Below are 21,316 nucleotides of genomic sequence, written 5' to 3'. Positions count from 1 at the left end.
GTTTTTCTTCTATACAATATCTCTTTCCAGCATTTTCAGACATTTTTGTTACTTTTATTGCCACCAAAATATGTACAAAACTATTTCATGCAATATTTGAACTTTGGTGTAACGGTAAGTGTAGATTTTAGCAAAATACTGAAAATATACACTTGCAATTCACATTGTGTTCTGTTTCTCATATCTCCTGTGACTTTTGCTTAGCTGGGATTTTATGTCATTAAACATTCTATGGAACAAAACAGCAGATCTGTGACTGTAGACATATTGTTGGGACCTACACCAGGAAAGTAAACCAAAAGCTATTTATGAAAGCAGTAATATAACAGCATTAATATTTTGAAACTAGCATAAAAAATGCAAAATGCAAGACTGTCTCATTCAATATGATTGTCTTTATATATTGTTTCCTTTTTTTGGCAATTTCCTTGTTCATGTTCCAGACAGCAAGACTCAACTCAGAAGGGACTGATGGAGAATTAGAAAGCTATATTCACGCAAAAAATAGCAGAACAATATTGCAAAAAACTCCTATTTGTTGTTTGTGAAAATCCAGTTTTATAATTAGCTTGCCAAATGTTTTTTTCTTCAAATGCTACAGGTGCAAATATTTTACAGTTGCAGATGATATAATTGGATACACATCTATATGTGTAGTTAACTAATTTGAATGCACAGATTTGGAGAACGTGAACAGCTTCATGCTCACTTAGGTGCCTATGGAAATATAGTTGTTTATGCGTGTTTTGTGTGCTACATCTGCACTGAATTTATTTTTACAGTTGCTTACTGTAATAGCGGTTCTTATGCTGCATGACTTTATTTAACCCACTACCACACCTTATTAAAAATTCACATACCAGAAAGTTGTTTGGATAGGGTTCTAAGAGAGAAGTACATATAAAAATTGTAATTTTCTGAGTTTCTGGTGATGTATACAGAGTAATAGATACTTTTCCATTTTACTAAAATTTGGAAGTAATTTGTAGTCTATTTCTTGAACATGGGGGAGCTATGTATCAGTCTCTTTTCCCAGGGGAGGTTAAGATTGGATATTAGGAAAAATTTCTTTACTTAATGATTTGTCAAGCACTGGAACAGGCTGCCCAGGGAGGTGGTGGAGTCATCATCCCCAGAGGTATTTAAAATACATGTAGACGTGGTACTTAGGGACATGGTTTTGGGAATTTGGCAGTGTTGGGTTAAAGGTTCCACTTGATCTTAAGGATCTTTTCTTCAACTTAAATGATTCTCTAATTCTAAGTCATGAAGAGCTATTTATTCATCTGTGTTAAAATAATTCTTTGCAACTGTCAAATAAATGATGTGGCTGCAAGTAATAACTTTAATTAAAAGCCACTTATTATTAGAGTGCCACCAGTCCTCGATGAAAGATACAAGCATAATTTCCAATATTCACATGCAACAGCTTACTGTAAGATTGTAGCTGCCCCCAGCTGGCGGCTGGTACGGAGCACGGGGAGGGCAGGAGGCATGGCTGCAGTCACGGTGTATCATAGGGGTCAGCAGTGCTCTTTGCTGGCCCCGTAATCTGCGAGTCACAGGAGACACTCAACCCTTCATGCCAGTTTGGAGACGAAGACTTAATTCTTTCTCTGGCCCTGTCTGCCAAGGTTAGAAATAGGAGGACCAGTCCTGGGCTATCTGTCACCCTCCTGATGCACACATCATTGGTGTGAGTAAAGTTGGTACAAAACTGGGCTGTTGCTTTAGTACTCAATGCAGTTTCTCCCCATGTTTTTCTAAATCCACATTAAGTGGTTTATAATAAGTAAGTACTCAATGAAGGAAGAGGAGGTGAACCAAACAAGCCAGAGAGATCCAAATGAGTGCAGCAGGTTCCTTTCCTCTGGGTCCTGCTCCTTTGCACTGTTCGTTACAATGTTCGGTACTATGGAGGCACGCTGTTACTGATTTGCAATAACACATATCCATTTTTACCCTACAGAAGAGGATATAGGATACTTCCAGATTGATGCTGTCAGTGGAGAGTTAAGAACAACACGGCCTCTGTCACATGCTGAGAGATGTGACTACAGAATGGTGGTGATAGCCAAGGACCAGGGGATGCCTTCGCTTCAAGGGCATGCTGCTGTTTACATCCAGGTACTTATTTACCTTGTACAGATAGATTTAATTACCTTAAATGCTTAGTTTCTTTGAATAAAAAAAACAATTTTGGAAGAAGGTTGGGAAATAAACTGAAAAAAGGAAAAAGTTCAAAATTGTAAGCACCTTGTCTAGTGGTAATTTTCCTTAGCTGTTTTTCTGTTGAGGGAGGAAGTCAGAGGGCAGACTCATTTTGATTTGTTAAGGATGCACAGCAGCATTCTGAATCATCTTGCAAATAGATGATGCTTGTGCTTTAGGAGATCATTGGAAACACTGGGAAATAGGAGGAAAATATCCAGGTAGGCAGAGAGAAAAATATCAAGTGGGATTGAAAGTGGGGAAGAGAGTAGGCTTTTTTGTTTTCTCCACTAAGTTGCTCTCTTTTCTAAACTCTGTGTCTATAACTTTGTATAAGGATATCTTATTTCTTTGTGCTGGTTTACACAGGGATGCTCTTCGTGGGAGTGTGAAATGCAGCATGGGCTCATTCCATAGCCAGCCACCTGCTGTTCATCGAGCCACAGTGGGGCTGCTTTGTCCAGGCCACCTGTGCACTCCTCTGTCAGAGGCTGAATGTTATTGAGGCTACTATTTTCAAGTCACCCTAAAGATGGTTAATTTTAGATAGCTTGTAGCTTCAGTCCGGGCAAGGCAAATGCTGTTCCCAAGTTAAACAGAGTTAAAGGACTCCTCTCCCTGAGCAATGGGAGAAACCCTGGGTGATGAACTGACTGTAACTCCCATTCCCTGTCTCCCTGCACCCCTGGAGGAAGAGGGAGGGGTGGGGGAAGGTGTGTTTTTAAGCTCGTATTGTACTTCTCATTATCCTCCTCTGAATTTGTTTGCAATAAGTTCAGTTAATATCTCTATTTCTAGTCTGTTTTGGCCATGATGGTATTTGCTGAGTGATCTCTCCTGGTCCTTAGCTCATGAACTTTCATTATGTTTCCAGTGGCAGAGGGGAGTGAGAAAGCAGCTTTGCTGGTACCTGGCATCCAGCCAGGGTCAGGCCACTACACATTACAATATTCATAACAGCAGTGGGAAAATACTGCAGTCTTTGTGTTTTGGTTGCAGGTGATCCCACTTTCCAGCGGGAGATCTGGCTTCTTTCAGGACTTCAAGCACTTTGTTGTACCTGAAAATTTTAAACCTGCACAAGTGTTGGATTCTCTGAAGGCATCAAGTAACCATCTAGCACTTAACAGGAAAGTGCATTTCAGTATTGCTAAAGATGATAATGTTCATTTTGAAATAGACAGCTTAACAGGAGACCTTTATCTTTCCAAGGAACTTGATTATGAAACAGATTCGCACTTTCTTTTGCAAGTTATTATAAAGGATTATAATAATCCCCCACAAAATAGCACTGTCTTCCTAAGTATTGATGTAGAAGATAAGAATGATCATTCTCCACATTTTCAAGATGACTTTGTAGTGATTGGCATAGAAGAAAATGTACCCATTGGCACTCTGGTTTACACATTCAATGCAAAGGATAGAGATGGTGGTTTTCTGAACAGCAAAATAGAGTATTCCTTAGAAAGAAGTAACACAGGTGAAAATCCATTTCTTATTCACCCTTTGCATGGCACCTTGACCACAGCTTTTCCACTGGACAGGGAGATTACTCGTTCTGTGGTCTTGACAGTGCTTGCAGAAGACCAGGCAAAAAATCTGACTGATCGTCGTCTGGATTCCCTGGCTGTCAAAATTGTTATTTTAGATATCAATGACAATAGTCCCAGTTTTATGTCTTCGCCTCTTTCCTATGTCATGGAGGATGTGGAGGTGGGCTTCCTTGTACACCACATAATTGCAAAGGATCCTGATGAGGGAAGAAATGGACAAGTTACATATCACATTCTTTCAGGCAATGAAAACAAAGTGTTTGTACTGGATAAAATCACAGGTACCATATTTTCTTGTCTCTGGGGTTTCTTGTGTTGTGATTCTCAAAGTAACGTTTGGGAGAGCCTACCATACAACAGTGAAATACCACATGTGTGGCACTCTGCCCAGCTGACTTATTGTCCTCAGGAGTGATTGCCTTGGGCAGAGCACCACACAAGCAGGACAGTGCAGAGCACAGTGGTCAAGCACTGTGACACTCCGCTCAAAAATTTTGGCATAACACTGTTACTGTGTTGTGTAGGTGTACTGGGGCATCCTCCAATAGTGCATTGAGGAAGGTGGGAAGAAAATGCAGACAGTGAAATACTTCATTCTGATTTTGGCGTGATGCATACTTAAAGCACGTGCACACATGTATGTTATGGTATGTACCTATGAGGAAAGGCAAAGTTGAGATCAGGGAGTCTGCATTACACTGTGGGTGGAACGTGTTCAGTGGAAGCTCAAAGTGCTGATGAATTTCATTCTTCAGCCCTCTGAAAGTCTCTGCTTCCTAACTATTATACCATGTTCTCATAAATGCAAGTATCACTTTAATTGTTGTAATATTTTCTAGTTCTTATTCTGATTTTGAATCAGCTGACACTGATTTGTAGAGTTCCTAACTGCATAACTTACGTGCAAAAGAAGACAAATATTTAAGTTAAATATAGCTAAAAAGTTAAGCCCAAAGTTAAATAAAAAGCAATCTCTGAAATTCACTTTAATTTTCCATGAATCCCAATTTCCCTGGATGCCAAAGGCAGTATTTCTGGGCCAATTAGCACTGTAGAGGGAATCAAAGGCAATGATTGCAAAGTCCAGAAGCCTTGCAGCAATGGCAAGGTGATGCTACATTGAAGCTGTGAGCGCTGGAGCAGCTGGGTTCCTAACCTGGACCAGGATACTTTTTAAAAACCTTTCTTCTTTAAACTAGGACTCTTGACTACAGCCCAGTTTCTAGACCGTGAGGTTCAGGAGCACTACAGTTTGACAGTCATCGCTCTTGATGACGGCAGCCCAGCTCTCTCTGCCACACAAGTTCTAACCATCATTGTTCTTGATGTGAATGATGAGGCCCCGAAATTCCTGGAGCAACTTTATGAGACTGCAGTTCATGAGAACCGAGATCCAGGGGAGTTTGTCATAAAAGTGGAGGCTGTGGACCGAGATGCAGGTAATTTGTGTCCTTTTGCTTGTAATTTACTTGTGGACCATAGTAGGCCAATCCAATCTTGATGTCTTGTGTGTACAGATGTTGTGCTTTTCCCAAGGCAATGTATGTCTTTTGAGTTTCCAAATATGAGTTTTGGGTCAGACTCTCAACCTTTAATTAGAGCTTGCAGCTATTCTGACTTACAGTTTGGGGTGGCTTCAGCTCTGATGGTTATATTAAATGTAAAAGATCTTCTTGTATGACACAGCGTTTTGTAGGTTTCATGTGAAGAAAGCCAACGTGTTTTGATGTAAAGCAACAAACAATATTCAACTCAAAGTTGATATTTGAACATTTTTTCGATCTTAATCAGAGCATTTTGGATCGTTTTAAAGCAGTTCACTAGCCCGGTTTTGTAAGAGCCGGCAAATGTGCACTTATCTTTTCTGACCAGAGAGGGGCACTGTCATCCAAGATTTTCAGGCTGGTTGAACTGTGAGGGATAGTGGAAGCTGCTCCGGGTTTTAAAGAGGCCTTTGCATGCTAAAGTGTGTTAATGCATTGTTTTTTGAAAATATACAGAATGGATGAATAAGATGTGGGGATCGTTCATCTCCTCAGTGAATCACATGCAAGGACTAAACCTGAGAGAGTCTGCTAAGCAACAAAAAATTCCCTCCAGTTCTTCAACTGCCTGCTCTTTTCAGCTGTCTAAAATACATAGCATATGATGTCACAGGTAGTCCATGTGCTGGAGTACTTGTATAAGTCTGTGTGATAAATAATAAAATTTTAAAAGAGAGTTAAATATTACAATACTGCCATCTTTGGCCCAAAGGTAGTCTCAGCTCTGTGAATTACTTCATTTTTACTGTGGGTTCACTTTCTTTAGAATTGTGTAAGACTGTGCTATGTTAAAAAACAGATAATGGAACTTGTTAGCAAAATAATCTTATGTATTCAGTAAGATTTGTAATTTTAATGTAGAGCACATATTGATTACAAAAGGCTGATGTGGGCTCAGCAGAGTTATTATGAAGAAAGGACATTTCCCCACAAGTATGTAAAGTATTTAGGAATTAGGAATGTGTAGGTATCCCTGTCTGTTATGGTCTCCATAACAGCTGAGCTGTACTGCAGTCTGCCTCTGTATCTCACTCTTCCAAATATTTTATTTCTTTTGTGGATCACAAAAAAAGTGATACTTGAAGAAAGGTTTGGAAGATAAAGGAGACAACTGAGAATTTGCTTGAATTCTTCTCCCTCCTTTTCCATCCCTTATATTTTTTTTCACATTTTGTGGGAAATACAGAAGAAAGGAACTTTCCAGAGCAGTTAGTGGGAGGGAGTTGGGGTGGCTTGGCAGGGTGAAGAGGAAGGGCATTCCAAGTGTACTGGGTGGCACAGTGTGTGCCTGCCTGTGCAGACACTTTGGGCTGGAGCACTGTTGTGGCTGATGGTTCCTTCCTGCTGTTTTTTTAAAGTATATTTTCCCGTAACCACAGTCCTTCTCTTGGGTCTTTTTCTTATATTTGCATGATTTGGCCCCATGTCGTGGGTGTGTCATACCATTGTTTCAAATTAATATTGAAGGGATGTTCATAATGTAAGAAAATTTGATTTCTATAGGAGTCATGTAAATATAATGCTACTCGCTTTTCTTATGTTTTTGGAACACAGTTTTGGAATAAATTTTCTCCTGTCCTGGTGTCCTTTTTTTTTTTTTTTTCATTATATATATATTTTTTTTAACACACTCTTTAAATTGCAGTTTTGCAGTTCACTTCCCATTAATATTTGCATACTCTCAGTGGAGGACTTTGTCCCATCACACTTTTTTGTTCACTTTGTATGTTCCCTGAGTGACCACTGGGAGGAACCAGTCATTATCAACCTTTTGTTTTATTTTCCTTTCTCCTTCATTCTCTGTGTCTGGAAGGGGGTCTTTCTGGGGGGAAATCACAAGTAAAACTTCTGACTTTGGAATGGTTTTCTTTCACATGAATATCCTTGAAAACTTTTGTTCAGCTACCTCCCTCCTGGACATTACAACATATGCACTTACTGCAACTCTGTGTTGCCTGACTTTGGGAGACTTTAGGGAGCCCTCCATGCTCTCACCCCTACCCAGCTGACATCTGACAGCTCAGCATCAGTAAATGCAAGTGTAAAAGACATTGACATTGGAAAATATGCATGTTGGAAAAATACACATGGCAAAGCAAAGATACCAGCAGCATATTTAAGATATGTCAGGGTTTTTGCTTGAGGTAGGTCTTCGCAGAAGACTAAACTAGCAAACCAAACTAGCATTTGGCAAGGTCTCCTTTTAAGCTGATGTGTACTTCTGTGGTTCAATAGTTATGTCTGGAGCCTTAGGAAAAAAATCTTAAAGGTTAATAGGAACCATTGACTTTGAGTTATGAGACATCCATTAGACATTATTGTGAAGTCCTATAAAGATGAGACTTGAATCTGGATTTGAGGCAGGGGGAACCCTTTTTATTTCAGTTTGTAATTTCACCTCCTAAAGTGTGACCAGTGCTACTGAATAATTAACCAGCAGGTTGGATTGAGTGCATATGTGCTAGCTGCTGTGCTGTGGTGTGTGCATGTATAGAGTCAGCATGCTCCACTCCTGGGCAGGGGGTGTGCAGCTATTTCCAAATGCTCCTTTACACTCCTAGCAGGGGGATATGGGAAAGGAGTCAGTAAATGCTTGGTAAATAAATATAATTAAGATGTCACATATCTGTGTTCTTTAAGGATTAAAAGTTTTAACTTCAGCATTGTGTGAATAATCAACGTGGATGGCACCCATGTTTTTTCAGCCTGGTTGTGAATAGTGTCCATTGTGGAATCTGCTGAAGAAGGAACAGGGTTGAAGCAGCTCAATTGCAGGAGGCAAGAAGCTGATGCTATCAGACCTGCAGCTTTGTGACTTTTCTTTTTCATCTATAGCATATCGGTGATAAAGGATAGATAAATGTAGGCAAAACTGTGAATGGCTTTTAAAATTTAGTTGAATGTTATCTGATATGGGCAGATCAGATAAATATAACCTAAGACTTTGAAGACATTCACCTTTACTATCCTCACTGATGTGATTTTTCTTCCTTCTTCTGTAAAGCTGAAAGGATTTCTGTAAGTCGTTTTTCCTCCTGCTGTGTATTGTACACATCCCTCCCTTAGTTTAGGTGTGAATGCATTCACGGCAGTAATTCTCTTAATCAAATTTCAGTAGCACTGTCAACCACTTAACAAAGCTATTCAAAGGCAAATGAAATTGACTGTGTTAAAAACTGTAGGCTTTGTTTCTTCTCTCACATGGGTGTTTCTCCATCAACTCCAGTGCAGATTGTCTTGTGCTTGACTGCAGCAGATGAGAACAGGCAGGCAGTGTTTGCATATGACAAGTATCATGTAATTTTTCAGGTGTACCAACTGTCCCTGCCCTACTCAAGGACTAATTCTGGGTGGGAAAAACACAGAACTGTTGACCGGAATGTAAGAAAATTTTCAAAAAAATAAGGGCTCAATAGTCAAATCCTTAAGGTATAAAATGGGATAAAACTCATTAAAGGTAATAATATAAGTGTGATGGAGATGACATTTTACTTTCTTTGGGAGGATATTGAAATGAGAAGAAATATGAAAGGAATTATCTCACAATCATAATAGGTAAGAATGTTGAGTCTCATTTCCTGTTCAACTAAGGCAGGCAACTTTGAAAGAATGGTTTCTAAAACCTTTAAAAGATTTAGCCTATTTCCTAGACAAAGATGGGAAGGCTAATATCCCTGCAACTGGTAGGTCTGATCAGGAACTGTATGGAATTGTCATTCAGAAGAACCTGGAGGGAATAGAAAGAGACAAATAAGTAGACCTGAATGTGAGGAGAATTGCTGTTTTACTAAGATTTCCATTCTGTTTTAAAGGGCTGAATTCCTTGCTTCAGTATGAAATCTTACCAGGAACTGGTTATGAGAAATTCAAGATGAACTCGGAGAGTGGAGAACTCATAACAGCTGCATCACTGGACAGGGAAACCCAGGAGGTTTTCAGCATTAAAGGTAGCAGTGTGAAATATCTATGAACGCCTCTAGAGTGGGAAGTGAGAGTGAGTGAGGTGTTACTATCAGCATAACTTTTTTCATGCCTTCTGAATTAGATGCAAGTGGTAAGATTTTTCCAGTACAGGAGAGCATATGCTTTTTGTATAGCACAAATAACTCTCCTACTCTGATGTTATTAAAGAACATCTATTGTTGCAACCACAACCACTGAACGAAATTTGCTTTCTTTTTATTGATCTTAGTTTTGGTTCGGGACAGTGGAACTCCGTCGCTGTCAAGCACCGTGACAGTGATCTGCACAGTGCTGGATGAAAATGATCACTCTCCCACATTTCTTCTTCCTCCCTCTGAGATCTTTATTCCAGAGAACCAACAGCTTTCTGTTGTTTACATTATCCGGGCTGTAGATATGGATGCTGGCAATAATGGAGCTCTAAGATACAAAATAACTGGTAAGTTATATTCCATCATGTTGTTATTATAAATCAGGGAAATATTTAAACAGCAGCATGCAAGTTTTAGGCTAGTCTTGACTTTACCAGGCCTCCTGAGCTCCCATCTTGTCCACATGCTTCTTTTATGTGGAAAAGAAACGAGATCTTTCACCCTTTTGTCAGCACTAATAAGCACTTCCCAGGCATACTTTCATTCTGCGTTCTGGATTTGAAATAGTGCAGAACAGAGAAACAAAAAAAAAAAAATACCAAATGCTGGAACGAGACATTAATCATTAAGGCATAATTTTTGTCCTTTTTGTTATAGTTGTAGAAGTCTGAATGTAAATATTCCCTTGAAAATATACCCAAGAATTAATTGAAATTTATTTAACACTATTTATTAAACTTTATTTCGTGAGAGCTTCTTTCACCCAGCAATTAGTAATGTCATACTTGGCTTCCATCTTGCCAAACTCTCCCTGTGTCCACTATGCCAATGTAAGCTCCACAACTGTTCAAAGCCTTCTGTAGTATCTTTGGACAAGTACAACTTTGCTGTGCTTACTTTGGTTTGTGGCTCTCAGCAATAGCTCAAATGTAGGCAGAGAGCTACTGTGGTAAAAACCAACACATTTTTCTTTGAAGAAACAGTTGTGAATTCCTTTGTTTTCTTGGTTTTAATGTTGTGATCTTTATGACATTTAATTTATTTACCTTTGGTCCTTCTGCATGTTATCAAGTATGTAAGCCATTCACTGTTACTAAAAATGCTGACTTTTCAGTTGACTGCTTCATTTTTATTCCCAGTGCTCCCAAATCATGACCTTGAATTCCAAGAGATAGGTTTGTAGAAGAGAACAAGGAACAAGCAATTACAATTGTCAGCAATGCTTTATAGATCTGTGGATTTTGTAACTAAGGTTGGGAAGAGGTCACTTCATGGAACAGCATAGGTGGGCTGGTTTGGGAAAAAAAGATATGCATCTGGCCAAAAGGCCAGTCTGTAAATTGTTATGACATTCTGCATTTGCTATCATTGCCACTCACTCATTTAAATGAAATACAGGTTTTAATTTGTATAAAAAATAAAATATGTGAAAGGCACATGAGCACACCAGCTGTATGAGCAATTGGACCTTGTTGTTGCAATTAGCATAGAGCATTCACAAGGGGTTCTTTTTTAAAAGTAGTTGTTTGTGATCATTTCATTTTTTATGTGTTTGAAAGGTGGAAATGTTGGAGAATACTTCACACTAAATAACACGTCGGGCAAGCTGCTGGTCACTCGTAGCTTAGACAGAGAAGACATCAGCAATTTCACTCTTGTAATTGAGTGCCATGACCTAGGCAGTCCCTCAAGGACCTCCACTGCACAGCTCTATCTAACAGTCTTGGATGAAAATGACCACAGCCCGTTGTTTGCGAAGACCCAGTATCAAATCTCTGTGACAGAAGACCTGGAGGAAGGCTCAGCCATCCTGGAGCTCTCTGCTTCTGATGAAGATGCTGGCCTGAATGGTGAAGTCATGTACTCCCTTATTGATGATACCTATGGAGCATTTGCCATCAACAGTGTCACAGGATCCATCATTACTACAAAGGCACTGGACAGGGAGACCAAGTCCCAGTACACTTTTAGGGCTGTGGCAAGTGACTGCAGCACCCATTTTCCAAGGAGCACCACTGTCAGTGTTATGGTGCACGTTAATGATGTCAATGACAATGATCCCGTTTTTATGCAGAATCCTATCAGGGTCTTTGTGCCTGCTGAAACTGCTGTGAATGAGACAGTAGCCACTGTGAGAGCAGAGGATGTGGATCTGGGATCAAATGGAACTGTTGTTTTTAATTTGATGATGGCAGAAACTGTATTTCAGGTCGATGTGAAGACAGGTGACATCATTCTTCGGGGGCCCTTGGCTTCCAAGGACTTCAGTACCCAGCTGGTAGTGACAGCTTCAGATCAAGGCATCACACCTCGAACAGCCACAGCTGTGGTCATTATCTTTACAGAAGAGCAAGAGGAGGTGATCTCATTCAGCCACAGCTTGTACGAAGCAAGTGTGCCTGAGAACAGTGCAGCAGGTGGGCGTGAAATCCCTCTTCTTGTAGTCGCCAATCTCTCCTCCTTTTGGAATGGAAATTGTAATGAATAATATAGGGAAACCTTTTTTTCTGTGCAGCAGCAGGGAAAAGTTAATGTGGATGTAGCCAATACCAATTTGCCCCTTTCGAATGCACCAGCATGAAGAAGATGCAATGGAGGAGGCATTGTCTAATCATCAGTGTGTTTATTAATTTAGCAAAATTACTTTAATGATGGGTGGACAGCATTTACTTGTTGTTTCACTGGGCAGTGTACACAAGCTCAGATGAGTTGAGTGTTGGGAACCAGTTGCAACCTGGCATTTATTCTTTTCACAAAACCCTTCACAAACTGTAGTAGCTTCCATAAATACCTTACTGAAGTTTTGGACTTTGCAGAAGAAGAAGAAAGGGGAGTAGGATGGGGTAGAGAAGGTTGGAGGCTATTGGTACGTGGTCACTTGGACATGCTTCTACAGTGTCTTTCTAGGTAGAGACTGCACTATGGAATGTCACCTGTAGACCAACCAGCTTCAGTCACAAGGTGCTTACAGATTTATTTGGGTTTGTTCTGGATATGGATGAGAATTACTGCTCTACTTTTCATCATTCAAAGAACATTAATAGTTATGCCTCCAGCCAGTTAGATGTGGTATCTTCTCCTGCATCAGGGATTGGTTCTGTCCTGATGAGGGGCAGAAAGGAATGGCTTTCACATATTTCTGTCCACAAATCTCACTATTTAATTGGCCAGATGTGTTTAAAGATCTGACTTGCACTATATTCTCAATTAAAACAGCTCATGAGATTCACCTTGAACAAGTAATTTTTTCTTTTATAATTCATATTACCCTCAGTAAAACAAAAGCAGTATTCCCTTATATCCTAAGGGTTTTGTGAGACTAGTGGATTCCTAGATCTTGAGTAACAGCCTGTATATTGGATTATGAATCAGTAAATAAGAAATGTGTTAGTAATTTTGGAAAACCAATCAATATTCTTGGATGATTGCAAACAGAAGAGGGACTGAAGGGTGAAGATGGTTGTTGCAGTAATTACTGCTGTGGTTATTCAGCCATTCCTTCCTCTGTGCTTGTTTGGGACTACAAGCCAAATTTTTAATTGTTACATTTAATGAAAGAAAATAAAGATCAGAGCTTTATGGCAATAGATAAACTGCTGTGATCCTAGATTTTTTCAAGTGTAGATGTGTTCCTGGGTCAGGCTAAAATGCCAGCCTGAAACTACAGAAATGCCCCAAGGAACTGTGGTATCAGAATGCCATTGTGTTCTCCCATTCAATCTATAGAAATATAATTAAGATTCAATTTAAGTTGTTTTGATTAAAGGAAATTTAGCAAAGCTTCAGGGTAAAAACAGGCGGGTTTGATCACAAAATGTTAGTTTTTGTTTAATAATACTTCTATTTGCTAAGAAGATCAAATTCTTCTAAGAACATAAGAGATTTTACCAAATGCTAGTACTGTTTGTCTCTGTTTATACTATTTTCCTTTTTTTCATAAGCATAAATAAATATCAAATATTTTACATTTCAGTGGGGAAGAAAGGCATGATTGTAATTAAAACTCTTACAGAAGTTAGCTTATAGGATAGATGTGATCCTGGGACTCCCTACAAATGTGAATGGTACCAGTGTATTCAGTCCAGGGAAGATTTACATTACATACTGATTATTTGTAGAACTGGTATTAATAAATGTGGCTTCTTTTCATAATTTTAGTTCTGCCTTAACTGATTGAGGGGAAAAATGCTATGTTTATTTTAAAAAGAATTTAAAATTTGAACAGTATAAATGACAAAAAACCAAAGCCAAGGGTCCTTAGTTTTAATTGAGTATAAACCCATCAAATGGGCAAGTGCCTCAGGAACTGGTCCTTGGGGTCACATTTTCTTTAAGTGTTTAACCTCCAAGTTTGATGACCTTTAGAAAACCCCACTTTTCTAATTTTTTATTGTTTAATATTGAATATTTAATGTCTTTAAATATTATAAACTGTACTACAGCAGGCACTTAGAAGCTAATCAATAAATAATCAGGTGACTGTGCTCTTCAGAGGATAAGAAACATTTATTATTTACCCAACTTTTAGTTGAATGGTTGTTTGCCTAACACTTGGAGACAGATTCACCAGTAAAACTTCTTGACTCCTCTATTTTCTTTTTCTGTTAGGTATCAGATATGTATCCCCTCATTCTTTAAGTCAAAGAATCACAGAGTGGGTGAGGATGGGTTAGGGACCAAAAAGGTCATCGGGTCCCACCTCCCTGTTCAAGCGGGGTCATCACAGAGCACATGGCACAGGATTGTGTCCAGACGGTCCTTGAATCATTATCTCCATGCTCAGCTTTTCATTTCATGTCAATTAAGAGGTCTGAAGAAATAATGGCAAGGATGAGCACAAGTTAGATAGCAGAGGACAGTGAAAAGAGACTGCTATAATAAGGACTGAAGATAGAAGAAAATGCTACAGTGATACAGCAGCTCTGTGTGGTGCTGGTGTTAGGACATACATATAAGAAAAGCCCCATATATATAAAACATATATGCCCTAACAAAGAATTAAGCAAGTGTTTTGGTGCTGATTTGGCCAGGTAGGCAAATGCTGTTCACTCTGCTGTGTTTTGGTTTTGAGTCTGCAGGCATAGTGGTGGGATCTAGGCTGTATAATACAGTTTGAGATACTTCCATATGAAGTCAGACTGTATGTGATTAAATTGAAAAACAACCTAGATTTACATATTTTACATCACTCTTCATGTCTTTCAATATTTTTTACTAATTTAGAGGTCAATTGCCTACCATTTCAAGCCAATCTGACTGCTTTTGCTTTGAACCTGATCTCCCTGCTGCCTTGCTCTATCTATTCAGTGCTGATCTCAGTCTCAATGTGTTTTGCAGGGAGAAAGCTCCCTTTCCCTGATTTTACTGTGTTAAGGGCTACATGATGTGACCTCTGCTTGAGGCAATGTCTGAATTGCATGTGATTGGAATGGCGAGTTCCAGCAGATGGACATTTTCTACTGCTCTTTATCTGTATAGGGCCTGCTTATGTCACAGCTGACCTCACACTTTGGTCATGTTTTTTGACAATGAACTGTAAAAATTCACTGTTTGGAGGAATCATTTTCTGTGAAGGGCATTAGAACAAGAGATTTGTACTCTGCTATAAAAGAAGTTTTAAACAATTCTATCTGCATGAAAAATGTGGAGCTTAAAGATTAGGATATGAGGACTCAGAAAAAGAGTTTATTAACCTAACCTCTGAGAAACAAGGATTCAAGTAGAAATGCTGCTGCTCCTTATTTCTGGTAGTATTTCTTCTTAAATAAACAAAAAGATGCAGAGAGTGTTAAAAGATAAAGACAAAAACCTTCAGACTGTGGAGTTTTTATCTCTAACTCTGCTCTGAGGATGGTGTGAATGATTGTCCTTGCAGTTTTCTGTAGTAAATCAAATTTGCTTGGCAATGAAAATTCAAACTGCGGCCCCTTATTTTAGTTCCTAAAAAACTCTAGGTCAGCATTCATATATCTCTCTTTACATATTGAACAGATAGATGTTGATTTCAGAGCTTTTCTAGTAAATATCTTACAAGTACATTGACAAGTACAGAAAATCACATGTCAAATTTGGCATACTTTTTCTTTTGGCAGACAGATTTTGAGAGCAAATAGTAAACCCTTAATTGAAAAATTCTGGTTTCTAAAATATAATATGTAACTGCTGAAAGAAAAAAAGTTATTGGATTGTTGTAAAAACAATGTTTCCTCTCATTTTTTATACTAAAGTCTTTTCCTGTGGCATCCAGGACACTGACTATGACCTTTGTGATATAATAAAATAACTAGTTGCCTCTAATGCTGTTTGAAAGAGCTCAGGTTGCCTCATTCCACCACAGCTGCATGGAAGCAATTCCAATTTAATTAAATAATTAAAAACATTAAAACCAATGGCCATATATGCTAGACAATTTCGTAAGTCACTTGAAAAGAATAATTATTTGGAGGTTGTGATAAAATTTACTATATTTTTGTTAAATGTGATGGTTCTGAGCAGGATAATTTATTGAGTTCCACATTTTCCCTTTTATTTTATTCCAAACAGGATTTGTATTTCATGTCTCCTGGATTCTATATTAAATTATTGGTCTTTTCATGGAATTTGGAGTCCATGTGAATTGACACACAGCTATGCACATAGTTTCATCTTTTCTTTATCTTTGTCAAAAGGTGACTAATTAAAATTATGAAGGGTATTTAATTTAAGGTACTGTTCAAAAACCCAAATTGAATCCTGATAAATGGAGAAAAAAAAACCAACCAAACAAAACTCTTTCTGGTCATTTGTGGGTGACCTGATGCACCAAAACAACAACAACAACAACAAAATAGATAAGACTTCAGGTAAGAGAGAAGTCCAATGATTCCTGTGAGTTTGCAATTAGGAAAGGTTGTATCTCATAATTTTATTTAGGCAAGTAAAGTTGTTATCAGATGTGTAATTTCCTGAGGAAGGAGGGATAGGCAGTGCTTTATCTATGAATTTGCGTTATAGGAAAAATCATGGAGAATTATTCTTATTGTCTACTAAACTAATGACTGAGCACCTACCTAGTATGTAGTTGTGCATCTGATATTAATATCAATGCTATACAATTAGAACAAAATCTTCTAGGGTAAACATGATGCAAATGTCTTATTTCTTCCATAGGTACATCACTTCTAACAGTAGAAGCCTATGAACACAAATTTACAGGAGAAGACATAAAATACAGCATCTTCAGTGACCGGGAAATATTCTCCATACACCCTGTTACAGGTACATTTTATAATTTTTTCAGGTGTCTGTGTGTATTTTGGAGCATTAGCAAGTTCCTACCACAAGAACAAGGGCTAGATATCTTAAGAGTACTCCCTAGTAATAATTCTGGTACATTGAGCAGGTCATTAGTAAATCCATGTACTGTCGTAAACTTGATGTAAAAAGAAATTGAGCACCAGTGTACCTGTTTAAAATACTCAGTTCTGATTTTCTGCTGATCACCAGGTGCTGGGAGTTGATAAACTACTGCTTTGTGATTCAAGCTGAGATTCCAGCTTGTTTCTCATCATACAGTTTCCCAAAAACTCAGTAAACAAAATCCTTCAAAACAGTTCTGAAGTAGAAGCATTAGACTCTTGTTGATTTTAATGCTCTTTGTTCCAGGCAAACATCAACACATTTTAAAGTCAAGTCCGTTTATTTTTTTTTGTGATTGTATTTGTGTTCTGCATCAGTTCTGCTTTCACCTGCTCTTCTGTCAGGAATTTCAGGTGCAGGAGGGTGAGCTGTTCCCCAGGTACACTTACATTTTCTCCTCTAAGGCTTGTAAGAGAGCACAGCTACTCTGGTTACCTCTCAGCTCCTAAACATCTACAGTAAGTTTGCCTTCTGAATAGCTGCAGTCTCTCTTTTTGGGATGGCATATAGACAGTGTAAGCAGTTTTCCTCAGAAACAGTGTAAATATTTGTACCCTTAATAAATAGCTTTAAATCCCTGACTTTCTAAAGACTTTAACCTCTGATTATCCTGATGTCTCCAGACAACAAATGGCATGACACTAGAATAATTTTTTTAGATGAGGGGTGCTTGAAGTGCATACTTTTGATTTTCAAGTCCTTCTTATTTCACTGAAATAAAACTAGAGAGATTAGCCTTAAAGAACATCTTACAGATTTTTTACTAAGGAAATGAATCTTCTCCAATATCACCTTAAAAAAAGAAAATTCAAATGGTATTTTCCCTTTTTTTCAAGCTAGGCTGAAAAATGGTTACATGATGCTTTGAAGGATCTCATAAGCAATGTCTTCCCAAACAGGAGTGGAATTTCTATGGCAGTGAATGTCACAAGTCTTCTTTTGAGACATTTGATCCATTGTGGTTTCTTCTGTTTCCTTTCTTCTGAAGCCTCTCTTGTGTTTCTTAGAAAAAATTAATTTAAGTTCAACCTTTAAAGACTTTTGAAGAGCAGTGCTTACATTAGCATAATTTTGACACCAGTAATTTTCTACCCCTTGCTTCTACAGCAGAAGTCTTTTGAGCCGTATCAATGCCCTGTAATTCATGTTCTGAACAGCCAAAGGTCTGCTCTACTTGCCTTTTCAAGCACTGATGTTAATTAACCACATTTTGAAGAAGACTTTATACCATTTTAAATTTTTTATTATGCTGTCGAATTGTAGAAAGAGTAGGAGGTGACTCAAAGACATTAATTAGTCTGTCCCTCTGATGCAGGAGGGGAATCAATTGTGCCAAAATATGACAGAAATTTGTACTCTCCTTAAAAATCATCAGGGACAGTGATTCTGCAAACCGTCTTACAAGTCTGCAAAAGTCTTGGCAGTTGGAAAGTTTTTATTCATATTTATCTGAATGTATGCTGACATGTTTTAAACTTATTACTTCTTAATCTAGTAAGAGTAGACATGAGACAAAGCCAACCCCCTATTATTTGCGTATTTGAAGATTGTTACCCTGTTTTTTCTTCAAGTGCGCTTCTGAAGAATGAGCAACTCTGGTTCTTTCACATGTTCCTCCTAGGTGGTGTACCTCAAACTTGATTATTTGTTTCAGTCTACACTAGAGCCTTTCAGTTTGCTCTCAGTCATCTGGAAATTTGTTTCTTCTGCCACTGTCTGTTTTCTTTCCTCTGTAAACATAATGTAATATTTTAAAGTGTTGTGCTGAAAATAAAACACCTTTGAAATCTATATGTTCAAGACACAGGTTCATAAACAATAGTTAACGTTTGCTTATCCTAGAAAATAAAAAATAAAAAGCACTAGTTTGGGGGGCCACAGTTGATGCATTCTTATGATAACCCAAGTTTGGGATAACAAAATTCATGACATCATTACTGAAAAGTCCCTGCAAAACTGAATTTGAATTCTAATGAAAGTTAATATACAAATCAAGTATGTTTTATGCTTAGATGTAATGCAGAATTACGAGTATATTCCTAGAACTTTGAAACAATGTCTATGGATTTCCAAGGACATTTCATGTTTAATGTGGAGGTGGCCAGTTGTGCTTGTCATCTCAATAAGTCTCATTCTTTGTTTATTTTTGATGGAATAACAGCTCAGGGGAAGGGGGCTCGCTGCATCAGAAGGAGTGAATGTTTTGCTGTGTGTCAGTCAGGTACAGAAATTACTACAGCTGTTTCCTGATGTGGATTTTGGTGGAGGGGTAGATGTAGCTACTCTCAGATGAGGGACAAGGGTCTTTTCTGAGATGGGTGTCTCACTGTTGTGTGCCAAGGAGGAAACATCGCGCAGACACTTTGTCTCTATTCCTCTGCTAGTAAATTGGCTTAGTTTTTGGAAATTGCCAGTGTAGTGGTGGTTGGTGAAAACTTAGCTATCCAAGATCTATTCAGTATCTACCATGCTGGGTTGTTGGTAGGTAGAAAAAGGACACAATGGCAAGCTTGCTGGAATTCTGTCCTGCATTCAGTGGAGGTGACCATCTATGTTCGTAATTTCATAACTGCAGTTGTACATTTGTTTTTTCCTGAACGAGTGTGTCACATCTTGAGATTTTTTTTTTTCTTATAATAAACCAGGTACAATCACAGTAAAAGAGCCAAAGTACCTTGATTATGAAGATAAGTGCAAAATACATCTTACAATTTTGGCTGAAAATGGCTTCAATTCAGTGTTCTGCGGAGTGACAGTTTTGATTCAAGATGTGAATGACAATACACCTAAATTTGAGCAAAGCTATTACAAAGCATCAATATGGGAAGGCCAGAGTCCTAAAACAGACATCATACAGGTAAGTGGAAATATATCTTCCCAAGCACAGTGCTGCAGTTCAAAAGAAGTTTGGCTGATCTGTTCATCACTACAATCCTGTTAGCTCTGTTCTGGACCACTCTGTCTTAAAAACTAGGAGTAGGGTTCTTGGTGTTGCTACTAGTCTGCTTGGATATCTAAAATATTACATGATTCTTTTTTCTAGACCGTATTTCAGATCAGATCATTCATTCAGGTCTGTTGAGCTGAAAGAGAATTCTGTATCTTCTGGATAACTCTGCACCTGGAATTTAAATTCTCTTTTTAAAAAAATTCTGTTTCTATCTTCAAGCAATTGAAAAATACCATTCAAATCTGTGGTTCTGGTTACAATATAGACTGGGTCTTGTATTAATGCATCTACTGAAAGGACTATAGCAATAAAAAGAATACTTTCTACTCATCAGACTAGTAGAGTCAAACCCAAGTGTTCAATTTAAAATCTGATGCCTAAAGAGCAGCTTGTCTTAATTTAAATGTGCAAACACTTCTTCCTCTGAATGGGTCCATTCTCCCAAAATGTTTCCAGCTGGCTGTGTTAGAGCAAAAGAAGACATCAGTTGGACTAGAAGAACACATAATTTCCTCAGTACATGTTCTTGCATTGCAAGTCAGGTCACGGTGAGGGTCATGTTAGGTACTAAAGATATTCCCTCTCTAGAGAATAAATAAATGAAAAGCTACAAATGCCTCCAGGGCAAAGTGATTAGAAACTGATGGACATTCTGTTTAGAGAAACATATGTCCAGGAATGGAAAAAAATCAAAAGGCAGTCAAGCCAGATGTGTAATCAAAATTTTATGACAGAATACATTCTATTATGTTTCCTTTATTCAATCTGACTGGTTGTCTCTGCTATGTTTTGGATCCCAGACTCATTATAATGCTTGTTCAGCAACAAAAAAAATACAAAGATGACTCTTCAAAGAGTAAGAGGACTCTTTGAGAAACCTGTTCACTCCTGCTGAATGTTCCTTATTCTGTTGGCAAATCTTTAAAGATTGCCTCTGCCCTTTTTACATTTCCTGGTTGGTATTTTTAAAAGGTAATTAATGAACTATTCTATGAAAGCTCTGAAAACATAGTAGTTTAATTATTTTATCCTTTATCTGTTTGTATAGCAGCAATACTTTAAAGGTCAGTCCTGTACCACTAAGAAAGTGCATTTTTATGTGCTCAACAGGGAGAGCATTCTAACAGCAACCTAATAGTAAAATGATTCCATTCAGCCCTAATACTTTATGTAGCTGAATTTCAAATTACTCATTCATGTGCAGCCCATTGCAGTTCATGAGCAGATTTTGTGACCTTACACAACACTCAAGCTGGGGACAAAGAAGAGGATTTATTTAAATATGTGCAGTTGAAAGGAAAGTAATCAGAAATATCTGAGTGTAGTATAAGGATTTTCCTTCTGAAATTATGTTCTACTGTTTTTAATTAAGCCTCAGGTTTGCTCACAAACAGGTATTTGCAACTGACCTTGACAGTGGGCTGAATGGAGAAACTGAATACTCAATTGTGTCTGGTAATGAAAATGCAACATTTCTGATTGATTCAGCGCGAGGAATTCTAGCAACTAATACAGGCCTAGATTATGAAAACACTTCATCTTACAGGTTTGTATTTAAGGTTCTCATACAAATGTATTCTTTTTGTCTAGTCTAATTTGAGGATA

The 21,316-nt window shown here is 38.1% G+C and overlaps 1 protein-coding gene across 1 annotated transcript in view; it reads left to right on the top strand.

Annotated features, from left to right (window-relative positions):
* DCHS2 (dachsous cadherin-related 2) overlaps nt 1-21,316 on the top strand; it is a 101,346-nt gene that overhangs the window by 68,483 nt on the left and 11,547 nt on the right. The window contains exons 8-16 of the mRNA XM_041427803.1: nt 1,970-2,127; nt 3,211-4,045; nt 4,964-5,203; nt 9,121-9,255; nt 9,501-9,710; nt 10,923-11,780; nt 16,513-16,620; nt 19,407-19,618; nt 21,106-21,257. Coding sequence (XP_041283737.1) covers nt 1,970-2,127; nt 3,211-4,045; nt 4,964-5,203; nt 9,121-9,255; nt 9,501-9,710; nt 10,923-11,780; nt 16,513-16,620; nt 19,407-19,618; nt 21,106-21,257 — 2,908 coding nt within the window. The remainder of the gene's footprint in view (nt 1-1,969; nt 2,128-3,210; nt 4,046-4,963; nt 5,204-9,120; nt 9,256-9,500; nt 9,711-10,922; nt 11,781-16,512; nt 16,621-19,406; nt 19,619-21,105; nt 21,258-21,316) is intronic.

Source organism: Onychostruthus taczanowskii, unplaced genomic scaffold (genome assembly GCF_017590055.1).
Source record: "Onychostruthus taczanowskii isolate IOZ18803 unplaced genomic scaffold, ASM1759005v1 scaffold12, whole genome shotgun sequence".
Classification (NCBI taxonomy): Eukaryota; Metazoa; Chordata; class Aves; order Passeriformes; family Passeridae; genus Onychostruthus; species Onychostruthus taczanowskii.
This window is presented reverse-complemented; position numbering and strand designations above follow the sequence as displayed.